Source organism: Sciurus vulgaris (assembly GCF_902686455.1).
Source record: "Sciurus vulgaris genome assembly, chromosome: 15".
Classification (NCBI taxonomy): domain Eukaryota; kingdom Metazoa; phylum Chordata; class Mammalia; order Rodentia; family Sciuridae; genus Sciurus; species Sciurus vulgaris.
The window spans coordinates 54973059-54988117 of NC_136476.1; the positions used below are offsets into that span (position 1 = coordinate 54973059).

The following is a 15059-nucleotide window of genomic DNA, read 5'->3' on the forward strand; positions in this document are numbered from 1 at the left end:
GACTGTTCATTTAGTTAATTCCTTGTGCTGGCGAGGAACCAGATCCAGCTACTCAGGGTTAAACAGGAATTATACCTCATCCTCTTGATTTAAAAAAGGTTATTTAGCTAGGGAACTAGCTCATCTGAAGGGGCAGAGCTGGAAGGGGAACTTGAATTAGGACACTTGAGGTCTTCCCATTTTCACCAGAAGTCATGGCAGCAAGTAATGTTCCTCAGTGTTAGGCCTTATACTGCAATAGAGACTTTAAACAAGTCTCTTTGTTTTCAAACTTCCATGTTATACGTGCTAGTGTTTAACATGTTTTTCAGAGAAACCAGGAGAATTGTAGACCTGGGGCTCTTACATGGCAACTGTAGCCCTCTGAAAAGGTGAACTAGGAATTCTCTACTAGTTACATTACTTGAGATAACAGATTAAATCAAACCCAAAGCCTTTTTTCCTTTACCAAATAAGATTAGGTGGTGAGACAGCCATTCTAGAATCAGGGTGGAAAGGTAAAACTTCCAACCCTATGGCATCTCTCTAAGTTAAGGGCAAAGATGCCAGATATTCCTGATGAAGTATAAAAATGACAATAATCAGCCTCTTTTTTAATAATTTAAATAGTAAATATCACTTGCTAAAACTTAAGATAAAAATGTAACATAACTGTGGTACACATACACAATGGAATATTACTCAGCCATAAAGAAGAATGAATTATAGTAGTTGCCAGTAAATGAATGGAACTGGAGACTGTCATGCTAAGTGAAATAAGCCAGACCCGGAAAACCAAAGGCCAAATGTTCTCTCTGATTTGTGGGTGCTGACTCAAAATAGGCAGGGGGAGGGAGGAGTGGAGGTTCACTGGATTGGGATGGGGAAATGGAGGGAAGGGAGGGAGAATGGGATTGGGAAAGACAGTAGAATGAATCAGACGAAACTTTCCTATTCATATATGAATAGACGACCAGCGTAACTCCACATTATGTACAACCACGAGAATGGGAAGTTATCCTCCATGTATGTGTGATAACAAAATATTCTACTCTCATGTATAAAAAACAAATTTAAAAAATAATTAGAAAAAAAGTGCTTACCTAGCTATTTCATCTATTAAATATGCAACAGCAGGGTAAGCAGAAGGGAAGACTCTGTGTTTCCATTTGCTCATCATTTCTGGGCTGGTATCATCCCCTGCACTTTGATCCTTGAGGTAGTGTCACAGGTTGTGTAACACACCTGCATGTACTTACTCCTGGAGTTAAAGGTGCCGTCCTAGTCCACGAGATCTTCTGGAATAGCATCTTGTGTAACCATTGTCAGTAGAAGAGATGAGTAATTTGGCATGTTTCCACCCTGAGTTGGCCTTTATTTCTTTGAAGGAAGGTAAGTAGGCTGGCTGGACAGATCCGAAGGTTGTATGGTTCAAACAAAAAAGTGGACAGACCCTTTTGGATCTGCCTCACTGGATTCATGACAGATAGTCCCCTCTATGAAGAATGTTTGAGGATGAATGATGGTTTTCTAGTTACCTGGTAAGAATCTTTTTGTGTGTTTTTTGGAATTATCTAAAAAGTAGTCATGGGTTAATAGTATTTTTTTTTTTTTAATTTTCTTGTTCTGAAACACAGTTGGGCCTCTCTATCTGTACAAAACATATATAGACTTTTTTGTCATTATTCCCTAAACAATACAATATTACAAACTGTTTACATAGCATTTACATTATATTAGGTATTAAAAGTAATCTAGAGATGATTTAAAGTATACAGGAGAGTGCGCATAGCTTAAATGCAAATACTAGGCCATTTTATATGCAGAACTTGAATCCTTGGGTTTTGGTATCTGGGAGAGATTCTGGGAACCAGTACCCCATGGGTACTGAGGGCACTGTAATGTACATATATAAATTATATCTTTTCACTCTTGCAATCTAAAATTCGTAACTTCTTATTAGTTCTTTTTTTTAACATTTTTTTAGTTGTTGATGGACCTTTATTTTATTTATTTATATGTGGTGCTTAGAACCAATGCCTCCCACACGCTAGGCAAGTGCTCTACCACTGAGCCACAACCTCAGCCCTTCTTATTAGTTCTTAACATTTAAATTTTTTCTCACTCTTCCATTGCATTGGCAAGCTAATATCACCACTACTTAGGACTGTTTCGTTATCTGTATGGCTTATGCTTACACTATAAACTCCAGAATTGTTTTGGGAAATGCCATGATTCCTTTCTTGCTTTTAGTTGTACAAAACTAGGAAACACGATTTTTGGAGGAAGAGAAAGAATGTTTTTAGAAGTAGTTTGGATTTCACATGAGTTTTAGGGAATACTAAGGTGCTTTTTAACTCTTTCCTAGGATCTTATAAATCATAGATATGCAAGTGAGAATACAGGTCAGTTTCTAAGAAAGACCTTTAAAATGCTCTGTGGGAGCTGGGGATGTGGCTCAGTGTTGGAGTGCCTGGCTAGTGCATGAGGCCTGAGTTCAGCCTCCATAAAACAAACAACACACACACACACATACAGTGCCCTAATGCGTTTGCATGGTATAGCTGGGGCTGAGCATTTGTGGCCTTCCCTAGGGAGGTCCACAGAGGCTGTGAGTGTGCAGGGTGTGTGCTGGTAGTACTACACAGCTAGCTGAATTGCTGTTACTGTCTGAACAACCTCTACTGAGGTACAGCCATTTCTGGATTTTTCTCTGTACTTTTTTTTTTTTTTATGATTCCTGTATATAAGCTGAACAAACCCACTTACAAATGGTTCCTTTTTCTGTCTCCTGCTTTTCTTAGGCAGTTCCATCTGCTTTGAATTCTTCTTCCATTTATGTCAGTTCGCCTCTTTCCATAAACCCAGCTCCAGCATTTCCTTTACCAGAAGGTCGTCCCTGGGTTATTCCCTCACCTGTAGTCCTTTGTGTTCCCTGTACCTCTGTGAGAGCCCCATGTCACTTTCTGACTCACTTCATAATTTTGAGTGTCTGTGCTTTTCCACTTTTCCCTCCCTGACCAAGTACTTTTTAACAAGAATCTGTCAGACATGCCACTCCTTGATACACCTAGAGCTGTGCCTGAGGGAAAATAGATGCCCAGTAACTAGCTGTTGAATTGTGGACTATGTTCTAATCTCATTCCTACCGTATTGGGTTCTTTGTGTGTTCCAGCTGGACAAAGAAGAAGACTGCTTTAGTTTATTTCCCCTGGAAACCCTTGTATACCTGACTCCTGACTCAGAACATGGTATGTATGTTGCTGCATAGAATCATGTAGCACTTGCTCCTAGCCCTTAGATTCAGTATTCTCTGGCAATTTATTACAGCCACTCAAGGAGTACCCAAAAAGGAGGCAGGGGGTGTGAACTGCACACCTCTTCTGAGCAGATGCTTCCCAGGTGTCCTGCCTTGATCACACTGCTGCACAGATTCAGGGTCTCCATCCTCAGGCAATCCAGTTCTCTGCTCAGCTTCCTTCATTGGCCTTTCCTGGGTCAGTGTTCGACATGTATTTTTAACCCTAGAATATCATCCATTTCACTTAATTTTCAGATTTATTGATTTTAAGTTGATTGTAGTGTTCTCTTAATTATTTCGTGTTCCTCTAGTTTTAATTTTGTCCTTTCTGAATCTAGTGTTGATTTAGACCTTCTGTCTTATTTTCTTGATTAGATATGTCAATGGATTGTCTATTTATTGGTATTTTTAGAGAATTTTTGGATTTATTGAACAAATTATCTTTATTTTGTTCATTAAATTTTGACTTTATTGTTAATATTTCTTTCCTTTTGCTTTCTTTGGATGTTGAAATTATAAAACAGATTTGATCTCAGTGGCCTTCGTTTTCTCATTAGCTCTTCAAGATGTTGACCTAAACAAAGTTTACGTCCTTGGTGGACTTGTGGATGAAAGCATTCAGAAGGTAAGTGTACATTTTGGCCCCAACATCTGTATTTTGAAATGTAGTGCTTACTTTAGATGTGATTGCCCTGTTGTAATTTACCCAAAGGAGCTTAGAGGGACAGGAAGAAAGAGCCTGCGCTTCAAGGTTGGCCCCTCTCAGTGCATTCCTTCTTCTTAGCTGCAGCTCAGCAGTCTTGAACGTCACAGAAGCCAGAAGCAGGAATACTCAGCCTTAAAAGAAGAATGAAATTATGGTATTTGCAAGTAAATAGATAGAGTTGGAGAATATCATGTACATGAAATAAGCCAATCCTGAAACATCAAGGCTGTATATTTCTCTGATAAGCGGATGCTGATCCATAGTGGGCAGGGGTAGGAAGAATGAAGAACTTCGGATTGTGCAGAGGGGAATGAGGGCAGGGGTGGGGTGTGGGGAGGGAAGGACAGAGAATGAGAAGACATTTTTACCCCATACATAATGATCACACTACTCTTGTGACTCAGCACCATGTACAGCCAGAGGAATTAGAAGTTATGCTCCATTTGTGTACAATGTGTCAAAATGCACAGTGCCATATATACCAATTAATATATATATATATATATTTTTTTTTTTTTATGTATGGTGTGTATGGTACTGAGGTTGGATTGAACCCAGGGCCTTGTGCGTGTGATGCAAGCACTCTACCAACTGAGTTACATCCCCAGCCCATAAATTTTTTTAAAGAAGAAAATAGATTAGCTATTCTGGAGAGTTCACATAAGTGAAATCATACAACATGTGTTGTGACTAGCTTCTTTCAGTTAGCATAATGCGTTCAGGTTTATCCATGTTATAACATGCATCAGTATTTCATGCCTTTTATTGTTGAATAATATTCTGTCATGGAATTTTTAATCTGTGTCTTTAGTGGATGAGTTGTATCTACTTTTGGACTGTTACAGACAATGCTGCTATAAACATTCATGGGCAAGTTGTATGTGGACATACATTTTATTTCCATTGGATATATACCCAGGAGTAAAATTGATGGACATATTATGCTCCATGTTTATACTTGAGAACTGCCAGACATGAGAAAGGTTTTCTAGAATCTCTATTCAAATTCACTGATGAAAGCCACAGCATGCACTTATGATCATTGCCCTTGTCTAATAGGAGCACAATGAAGCTATAATCTGTGAAAGAGAGATCTCACATGTGTGATTACACGTTGAACTTGCAGAAGTATTTAGAGGTTAGAGCTCAGGCTCCCCAATTCAAATCATCTGGGTTCAAATATAGCTCTGTTTGGAGGCCCAAGTCTACATGATATCATACACAATACATGAAGTGTACCCATATCTCACAATGAATAGCTTTTGTGACTCTAAGATTCGACAATTGGCATAAAAGTACATTTTAGATGTTTACTTTAATGTATTAATCACAATTTTGATGTTTAAAGTTTTCACATATAGGAGTCTCATTCATTTTTCATGCATTTTTATAGATTCTAGGTTTGTGTTGTCCAGTATGGTCACCATTACCCACAGAGAGCACCTAAACATTTGAAATATGGCTAGTGTGATCAAGGAACTGAATATTTAATTTAATTAATTTAAAATTGAAGAATGACAATCAGTTATGGAAAAACTTTTAAGTATGTTTGGAACAATTTGGACCTGAAAGTTTACTTTCAACTATAAATTTTTTTGATGAAAATAGATTTCAAGTGATATGCATTGTAAAATAAAATACAGAGTGGATTTGAAGGTATAATATAAAAAATGAGTAAAGCATCAATAATTTTTGAATTAATTACATGTCAATAGTATTTTATATATTGAGTTAAATTGAAATATATTGCTAAAATTGATTAATTCACTTTACTTGTTCCTTTTTTCACATGTCTACTAGAAAACTTAAATTTCTGTCTAAGGCTTGCCGTAGATTTCATTTGGGCAGCTGTGCCCTAGAAGTTGTATGATATGCCCATTAAAGAGAATAGCCCCAATTTGAAACCTGCCTTTAACCAAGTCAAAAACTGTCAACATAAAATTGTCTCCTTTCTACCTATAAAATATTGATAATGATCACACCTACCTCACCCATTTGTCAAGAGAGTTGAATGAGATGTTAAAAAAAAGTTAAATTATCCCCCAATATATAGTTGGCTTATGTTATTTTATTACTATTGTCATTACACTACTCCTCCTGTCAGTTTCTCAAGTTCATTTTGTAATCCAGAAGGATTTTTTTCATCTATATTAAAATTAAAATCAGTATTTTCACTTAGGTTTTTTATTTTTCAAATTTAATCTTGCCAACCAGGAACCCAGCATAACTTTTGCCCAATTACTTACATCTTCTTTTATTGCTTCAGAAGAAGTTGAGTATTTTTTTTTTATTTTTTATTGTAAACAAATAGACACATGTTGTTTGTTTGTACGTGGAGTAAAGGTGTACCATTTGTGTAATCATAAATTTACATAGGGTAATGTTTGAGAAGTTAGAGTATTCTTAAATAAATCTCTCTTACCCTGTATTAAATTAATGTACACCACTAATTTTATGACTTGGATCCTTTCTAGCTGTTGAGCATCAACTCATAAAGAATGCCTGGCACCTGATGTGCATTCAGCTAATCTGTTTTTAATGAGTTGTTGGATTGAGTTGTTGGGTGCTTTTGCTCTGGTTTTGTTTTATGTGGTGCTGGGGACTAAACCCAGGGCCGGCCTCATTCTAAGCAAAAGCTCTACCACTGAGTTAACCCTCACCTCCTGCCCCTGTTGAATGCTTTTTTAGGCTGTGTTGTTTAGCTTGCAACTCTACTTATTTTATAGCATTAGAAAGTCTCTCTGCTTATCATTTTCAAGGCATATGTCACCATCTGCTTTTAAAAAAAGGTGCTTTCACATTTTCTATGCTTATTATACTTCTTACCATTTTATCCTCCCTGATTAAGAGTATAATCATTTATCCTGTTTCATTTAAGAGTAGTAGTGTCTATGGTATCCTTATCCTGTGGGGGTTTTTTGTTTTGTTTTGTTTTGTTTTGTTTTTTTGTACTGGGGATTGAACCCAGGGGCACTTACCCACTGAGCCACATCCCCAGTCCTCTTTATATTTTATTTAGAGACAGGATCTCACAGAGTTACTTAGGGTGGCTTTGAACCCGAGATCCTCCTGCCCCAATCTCCTGAGCCTCTGGGATTACAGGCATGTGCCACTGCACCTGGCTTTATTTTTTATTTCAAGACAGGGTCTTTCTATTGCTGAGGCTGGCCTTGAACTTGCAACTCTTGCCTTAGCCTCACGAACCACAGGATTATATGTATGCACCACCACACCCAGATCCTGTGGCCTTTTTAAAAAAGAAGGCAAATGTTGCCAGGCATGGTGGTACCTGCCTGTAATCCCAGTAGCTCAGGAGGCTGAGGCAGGAGGATTGTGAGCAGCTTAGTGAGACCCTAAGCAACTCAGCAAGACCAAGAAAGAGGATCTCTCTATGTTGCCCAGTGTTGGACTCCAATTCTTGGATTCAAACAATCCTCCAGGCTCATCCTCCAGCCTCAGCCTCCTGAGTAACCGGTACTATAGGTACACACCACTGAGTCTGGCAGCTGTTGTATAGCTTTAAAGTGTTTGTTTTTAAACCAGGAAGAGCTACAGGCTTTACTCAGTGAAAATTTTCAGTTTTCTGTGTCTTCCCTTGTAGCAGGTCTCTCTGCTGTCCCTTCTCAGTATTACCCATGTGCTTGCCTAGAAGAAATCCTCTCTCTGCTTATCTCAGCTGTGTGGCTTATGTCACCTTGGACAGAGCCTAAATCTGCTCCGATGATGATGCATGAAGCAGGAGGCTTTGCACTTGGACTTGACGTGTGCATTTTGACTCTGTGAAACAGTTTTTCATGTTTCCTGATTCTTGTTGAAATTCGAGACCATTATAAATGACAGAGGTGATTTTCCCATAAGTGAGGTCCTGTTTCATTAGGCCCAGTTCCTGACAGTGTTTGGTAAATGGATGAGAATAAATGATAGACCTGAACTGCAGAACCCCAAGGAAGCTGTTACTCTCCACATTTCTGCAGTTTTTAATGACAGTAAACACCTCATCCCATCCTATTTGACCTTACTCAGAAAGAACCACTGTTTTAGAAGAAAAAAAATCATTTGCTACAGACAAATGAAAAATAACTTGTCACTCACTTTGTCAGTGTAAGAGAAAATACAATTTTCAAGTTAACCTGCATTTCAATAGAGAATATATATGCTTGCAAAGATTACTATACAGAGTCCTTGCAATCCAGAATTTCATAATTGGAATACTCACAGTTACAAAGCTTAAAGGAAAGTGAAATTTATCATAGAGAAAAAAAATACACACAGAGAAAGTTTTTTAAAAAATCCCCAAAGAAACAATCCATCTCTAAAGTTAGCCATCATCAACATTCAAACCAAATAACTCCTTGTTCCTGTTCACCATTCATGTCTTTCTTTCTCCTGTTCCTCTGCTCCAGCAGTATCTCCTGCTTGGAATACTTCTCTGTTCATCTGTCCATCCATCCATCCAACCATTCACTAAGTCTGCAGCATATCAAATATGAGTTCCAGGATCTGGGCTTTGTAGACATACCGTAGATACCTCTCAAGGTGTGGCCCAAATCCTACCTCTCTCATGTAACAAATGCTCCCCTGGTTTCTTTTCTCCTGCCCTACAAAGTGGAAACTTCACCTACTTTGAGTGCCCACAGCACCTCACAACCTCTCTTTTAAAGCACAGTGCTAAGGTGGGTGCAGTGGTGCACACCTGTAATCCAGCAACTTGGGGGCTTTGAGGCCAGCTGCAGCAACTGAGAGATCCTGTGTCATAAAAAGCAAAAGGGCTGGGAATATGGTTCAGTGGTAGAGCACCCCTGGGTTCAATCCCCTGTACCAAACAAAAACAAAAACCCACAGGGTTAATTTCTGCATGGTTTTGTAATTAGTGGTGTTTGTGCTTTATCCCTCTCAAGAGGAGAGCTGATGTCGGCTCGGCTCTGCATCTTTCTCCATCATGCCTGGGGCTGACCCAGTTTGTGGCCACCAACTGGTATCCTCCCTCTCTCTGGTTTTACACACTCCTCCTCTTCCAGGGCTAAAGTTGCCGCAGCCAATGCGCCTCCCGGGAACCCACCGCAGGCCCTCACCCCTGTGAGGCACACAGTCAGGATAGATAAAGATGCCCCTCTCCAGGACTATGGGTTCCACATTTCGGAGAGCCTTCCTCTCACGGTGGTGGCCGTCACAGCAGGTAAGGGTCAACTGGAAAATGTGAAAGGGTTTGGCTTCTTGGGGGAAAGTAGCCCTGGGTCTCCTCCCATCAATCTGTCCCATAAGAAAAGATATAAAATGCTGCCCTCCAAGAAGTTAGAAAATTCTGACCTCATTCTGTCTTGGGCTTTGCACCTTTCTTTGGTGCTAGGAGGAAGGGAGCCCCAAGACCCCTAGGTCCCCCAAAGCCTCTGTCCTCCCCCAACCACCTGGCCAGGGGCAATGGAAGTATTTAGATAAGCTACCCTTCTCTTTGAACCCCACTGTGCTTCTAGCTGGCAACAGTTCTGGGCAGACAATAATAGAAACTATTGATTTGTTTTCACTCGAGTCTGTGAAATATAGGCTGTGCCAGGGTGGAAGGAGCAGGCTGGGAAAACCTAGTGTTTGTTTTCATATGTAGTGATGTTAAATCTGGGACTAGTTAAAATACATTAATTTCAATTTACCCACACACATGTACACAGAGACACAACAGAGTCCTTCAGAGAAGAATATAGTAGATTTCACTAACCAGCTCTTTTGCTTTTAGAAGATTTCTTTCTCAGAATAGTGTCTTTACATCCCTTGAAGTTGATGGATGATAGATACATTATCCTTGGCTTATAAAGAGGAACAGTAGGTTCCATATGAACCAGTGCCCAGGGGACTCAGGCTGCCTGCCATTCAGCTGTGCCTCTGTGACACATGGGGTCTGGGCACTCCTGGCCTGAGTACCAACTTATTTTCTGTCCAACAGGAGGCTCTGCTCATGGCAAGCTTTTCCCTGGTGATCAGATCCTCCAAATGAACAATGAGACCGCTGAAGACCTCTCCTGTGAACGAGCAGTTGACATTCTAAGGTACCAAATTGTCTCCCATCATCCGGAGCTGCACACATGATCACAGAGCAAGATGAGCAACAGGAGTGGTATAGTTGATCTCATGATCTTAGGAAGGTCCAATCTCCTTTGAAAAAGCAAGAACAGATCTTTGGAGTTCTAACCCTGTCTTGTGATGGCTTTTTGGTGGGGGCTGTTACTCTCTGCTCTCCTACAGAACTTGGCCATCACAGGTGCTTATTTGTCAAACCCCTTCTGTGCCCAAGACACTGTGCTAGGCACTGTGGGAAGTGTACTAATGAATATCACTGAGGCCCTGCTTTCTAAGGATTGATGGGCTTGTTGTACTTATGCCAGAGACTGAGCTAAAGTGATACCAAATCTGTTTGTTCTTCTCAATCCTTTTGCTATCTCTTAAACGTTCCTGCAGGTTCCGCCTGGTTGGCATATATGTAGTCTCACTGATGTAACCTGAAACTGTCTCCTTGGTGTCATTGTGATTTGAGTAAATGCCTCACTTGCTGCCTACACCACGATCACTGAGACCAGGGCAAGCACCTAGTGGGTGCTCAGCTGAATCAGTGAATATGGTTAGCACTTGGAACTGGCGGCCCTGATTTACGGAGGAATGTCAGTGGTGGGAGGGAAGGGACTACAGACATCCCTTTGGCATGTGCAGGCTTTGGCTTTTGTTCCTACTCAACACCATTTAAATGACTTTAATAGAGAGAGCAAGAGAGAGAGAGATGAGAAGTAGAATTAGGTGAAAGCTAACTTGTACTTTCTGTGAATTGACTGATGTGCTTTGGACTGGAATTCAATTCTGAGGGCATATCATCTTAGCCCACAGAGAGCATAGGCAACTACGGCTGCAAGGCAGAGAAGAGAGAATGGAGGTGCAGGATGCAGGGGAAGCACAGTCAGTCTCTCTCTCTCTCTCTCTCTCTCTCTCTCTCTCTCTCTCTCTCTCTCTCTCACACACACACACACAGAGTTTAATTTAAGATTTACAGAGCCAGGCACAGTGGTGTACTCCTGTAATCTCAGCAGCTCAGGAGGCAGAGGCAGGAGGATTATGAGTTCAAAGCCACCCTGAGCAACTTAGTGAGGCCCTAAGCAACTCAGTGAGACCCTGCCTCTAAATAAAAAAAAAAAAAAGAGTGGGGTTGTGGCTCAGTGATAAAGCACCTCTGGGTTCAATCCCTAGTGCCAAAAATAGATTAACAGAGAATCTGACCAAACATAGAAAACAGAATCCCTTCTAGCAAGCCCAGTATTGTTTCAGGAATGCCAGAGACAGAGTTGAGTAGGTGGGACAGTCAGGAAAACATTTCTCATTTAAAATAAAGAAATACCAGTATGGATATTATGAAAGCTTGTTTTCCCAGTCATTGGGCTATTTTCCTAAAGATGATCACTTCCAGAAAATACATTTTAGATTTTCAGCGCTCGTCATATTTCTGTCAGAGTAGATCAAACTCTGATGAATCAACAAATGTATTTTTAACATTTAAGCAATAAACCAGAAATTGGGTGTTTAGGTACCATTTAGCACCTGTCTGTTCACTGAACACGGACGCTGGGCAAGGAACCCTGTGGGGCAAAGTGGCTCCACGCCTCAGTCACTTACAGGCTGGTAGTGTGCACACCCCTCTGAGATTGAAGGCAGGCACTCAAGAAAAGCAGAGGAAATGGGCTATACATACTGGAGATTCCTCCAGCTTCGAAGAAAGTTGTAGTTTGACAAAGCAGAGACGGTCCAGAAGTGTTTTAGCTGACCCTTTAACAGAGGGTAGAATTTCACCCCCAAAGATGTAGATGAGCAGGAACCGCAGGATGGACAGCAGTGGCCGCTGAGCAGTTCAGTTTGCCTCCAGAGAAGTTCTGGAAAGTGAAACCCAGATGATGGAGGGTACTGATGCCAACACAGCAAGTTCTACTCTCGGGATGGGGGGGGCATGCCATCACAGGCTTCTGAACAGGCCGTAACTCCAGGTGTGCTGTGCACATGTGCCCTGGCCCATATCTTGCTTGTGAAAATTCCAGGATTGCTTATCTTTTTAAATTCATTTCCAGTGTCTAAAAGCAGTTGTAAGGGGGGGGGGGGGGGAGAAGAAAAAACAAAGCAAAACAAAATAACACACCAGGAATGGTAGTAAAACCTTTCTAACTCCTTCCAATATTTGTGAGGCCAAAAATGTCTTTTTGAGAGCCACTGGGACCTAGGTTTATTGTGATTTATCTCAGAAGAGGCCTCTTATCACATAAAGCGGAGAGGAATCTCCAGACATTTAGAAAACTCAGAGTTCATTAGAGGAGATGACACACCAGCTGCCATTGGCTTAAATGTTCATCTTGTAAGAAGTCAGATAACATTATTTTGCAAACTGCTTCTCTATGCTGTAGTGGTAAAGAGAAAGGGGAAAAAAAAATGAGTCAATTCCATGATCGCATTCACTAATAGAAAGTGGAGGTTTGTCAGTTATCTGATTGATTTAATCGCTTTTGAAATCTATGAGAAAAATCAAGACTAAAGTGTTTATTTTGGACTCATTACTGACTTGGTGTGTCCAAACATAACAACTGGTTGGCTTTATCTGATTAATCTTAACTACAGACATTCTTTCTACTTAGTGAAATGTTTACCCTAAGTTTTCTGAAATAGCAACCTAACTTATCTGTGTCATTACCACGTTTTCTTTAAAACTCTTTTTGGACATAAGCCTAGCTAGTATCAGCTGGATGTGTTCTCCATCACATGAGACTAAATTAGGGACCTCAGTTGAGTGACTGTGGTGTAGACTAGATGGCGGAGGTGGGAATCTGAAAATTCCCTTGGGTCAGAAGGAGCACTCGGGCCAGCTTCTCTCCTTTGCAGGTGGCCACTTTCCCCACTGCCATCCTCAGTTTTGCAGAGCCAAAGAAACCCACGTGGAAGAGGCTGCTTTATAGTAATGCCATCAGTCTTTTTGTCACACACACATGCGTGCACACACACACACGTTTCACACAGAATGACTGAATGTTTGTATCTTTATTCTTTTTTTTTTTTTTCAGGGAAGCTGAGGATTCTCTTTCAATCACAGTTGTTCGCTGCATATCGGTAAATCTCCCTGTCCTGTGTATTAGTCTCAGCCTTCTTGGCCTCAAGACCCCGATCCCCTGGAAGAGAGCTCTCATAAAATCAGCAGGAAAGTCAAAGGGCAGAGGGTGACAGCTGCTGGGCAGTGGGTGGCCTGAAGACGTCCTGTACGTAGATGCTGTGGAGGAACATGGTCTGGGCCTGGAGGACTTATGGCCCAGTGAAGGAGACAGACCTGTGCTTCTGCAGAGGGGACTGTGGGGAAGGGCTCCAAACAAAGGGTCACAAGATGGGTTTGAGTGGTGTCACCTGGGGCAAATTGTTAGTTTCACTTTTACTTTTTAAAATTAGTGTTTATGACAGTGATTGCCTTGTGTGTCTAATGGATTGTTCTGAGGACCAAATGAAATGCTGGATGTGACAGTTTTATTGACTCTGAAGCCTACAAGGCAAGGTGTGGCAGAGCTGAGCACAGGAATGAACTGGCAATCCTGAACCACCACAGGGCAAGGGGTCTCTTTTATATGATTCAGGAAGAAGAGCTTATGATCAAGTTATAAGGGCAACAACTACCAAGGAGGAAAGTTGACAGAAAATTCTCATTGTGAGTGACTAATACATACCTCAGTCTTGGCTACAGATACCACCCCGCCCCACAAAAAGGTGGAAAGGACATAGAGAAATTTATAATGCATTTAATAATCTAACCTAATTGACCACATGCCTAATTAACCAAGAAAATGCAATAAATTCCCAAATGAAAAACTGTATAGGTTCCTTTTCCTGAATATAATTTAAAATAGAAACTAATAACTGCCAAAAATTTAATTAAAAGCATCCAGCCCTTTGGAAAGTAAAGGGCAGTTTCCTAAATAAAGATGGAGTCAAATAGAAAGGCAAAGCTATTGTTACAGTTTAGAAAATAATTATAAATTACAGCCCTACTCTTTTTTTTTTTTTTTTTTTTTGCAGTACTGGAAATTGAACCCAGGATTATTCTACCACTGAACTCTATCCCCAGTCCTTTTTATTTTATTTTATTTTATTTAGGGGGTTACCAGGGATTTGAACTCAGGATCACTCAACCACTGAGCCACATCCCTAGTCCTATTTTGTATTTTATTTAGAGACAGGGTCTCACTGAGTTGCTTAGTGCCTCACCATTGCTGAGGCTGGCATTGAACTCAAGCTCCTCCTGTCTCAGCCTCCCAGGCTGCTGGGATTACAGGTGTGTGCCACTGTACCCGGCTTATTTTATTTTCTTTTAATCTTGAGAGAGGGCCTCATTGAGTTGCTCAGGCTGACCTTGAGCTTAGCAATCCTCCTGCCTCAGTATCTCAAGTAGCTGAAATTACAGGCATGTATCACCGCTCCCAGGCATGCATCTATTTCTTAAAACTTATGCACAGTTGAAGCAATTCTCAGGGTAAAATTCATAACCTTAATTAGTTTATAAGGAAATAGACCAATTAAATAATCAGTTCCAGAAGTTGGAAAACAAGGTGGTAAAACTAATACAAAGAAAATAATCTAAATCTAAATGATGATTTATAAAACAGAAAAGTTGTAAAGTTATAAATTCAATAGCTAGTTCTTTAACTGGGAAAATAGAAAAATAGGAAAAACTTAGGGAAAAGAAATATGTGGGCCCTTTGTGAAGAAAACTAAAATTTCACTGGAGGGGGCTGGAGAGGTGTATAGCTCAGTAGCAGAGCGCATGATCAGCATGGGGTAAGGTCCTGGGGTTTTGATCCCAGAACCATAGCAAGGAAGGAAGGGACAAAGAATGAAAGGAAGGAAGATTACTGAAGAATGTAAAAAAACAAGTCTTGAATATAAAAAGAGATTCATACTAAGTTCCTTGATGGGGAGACAAAGTATTCTCACTATATCTTTTTTTTTTTTATGGGGGAGGGGGTTGGGTGGCGGTAAGGGGATTGAACCTAGAGGTTCTTAACCACTGAGCCACATCCC

The 15059-nt window shown here is 40.5% G+C and overlaps 1 protein-coding gene and 1 pseudogene across 2 annotated transcripts in view; both read left to right on the forward strand.

Moving 5' to 3' along the window:
- The first annotated feature begins 300 nt into the window (after positions 1–300).
- LOC306644887 (tRNA methyltransferase 10 homolog B-like) lies at positions 301–4064 on the forward strand (annotated as a pseudogene). The gene is made up of 4 exons (XR_013766902.1): positions 301–371; positions 1368–1520; positions 3155–3230; positions 3838–4064. The product of XR_013766902.1 is annotated as a tRNA methyltransferase 10 homolog B-like (transcript).
- A 1436-nt stretch (positions 4065–5500) lies between these two features.
- Positions 5501–15059, forward strand: part of LOC306644888 (FERM and PDZ domain-containing protein 1-like) — a gene marked incomplete at its 5' end in the record, with an annotated part of 38190 nt that continues 28631 nt past the window's right edge. The window contains 4 exon segments of the mRNA XM_079112149.1: positions 5501–5529; positions 8945–9162; positions 9922–10024; positions 13061–13106. Coding sequence (XP_078968275.1) covers positions 5501–5529; positions 8945–9162; positions 9922–10024; positions 13061–13106 — 396 coding nt within the window.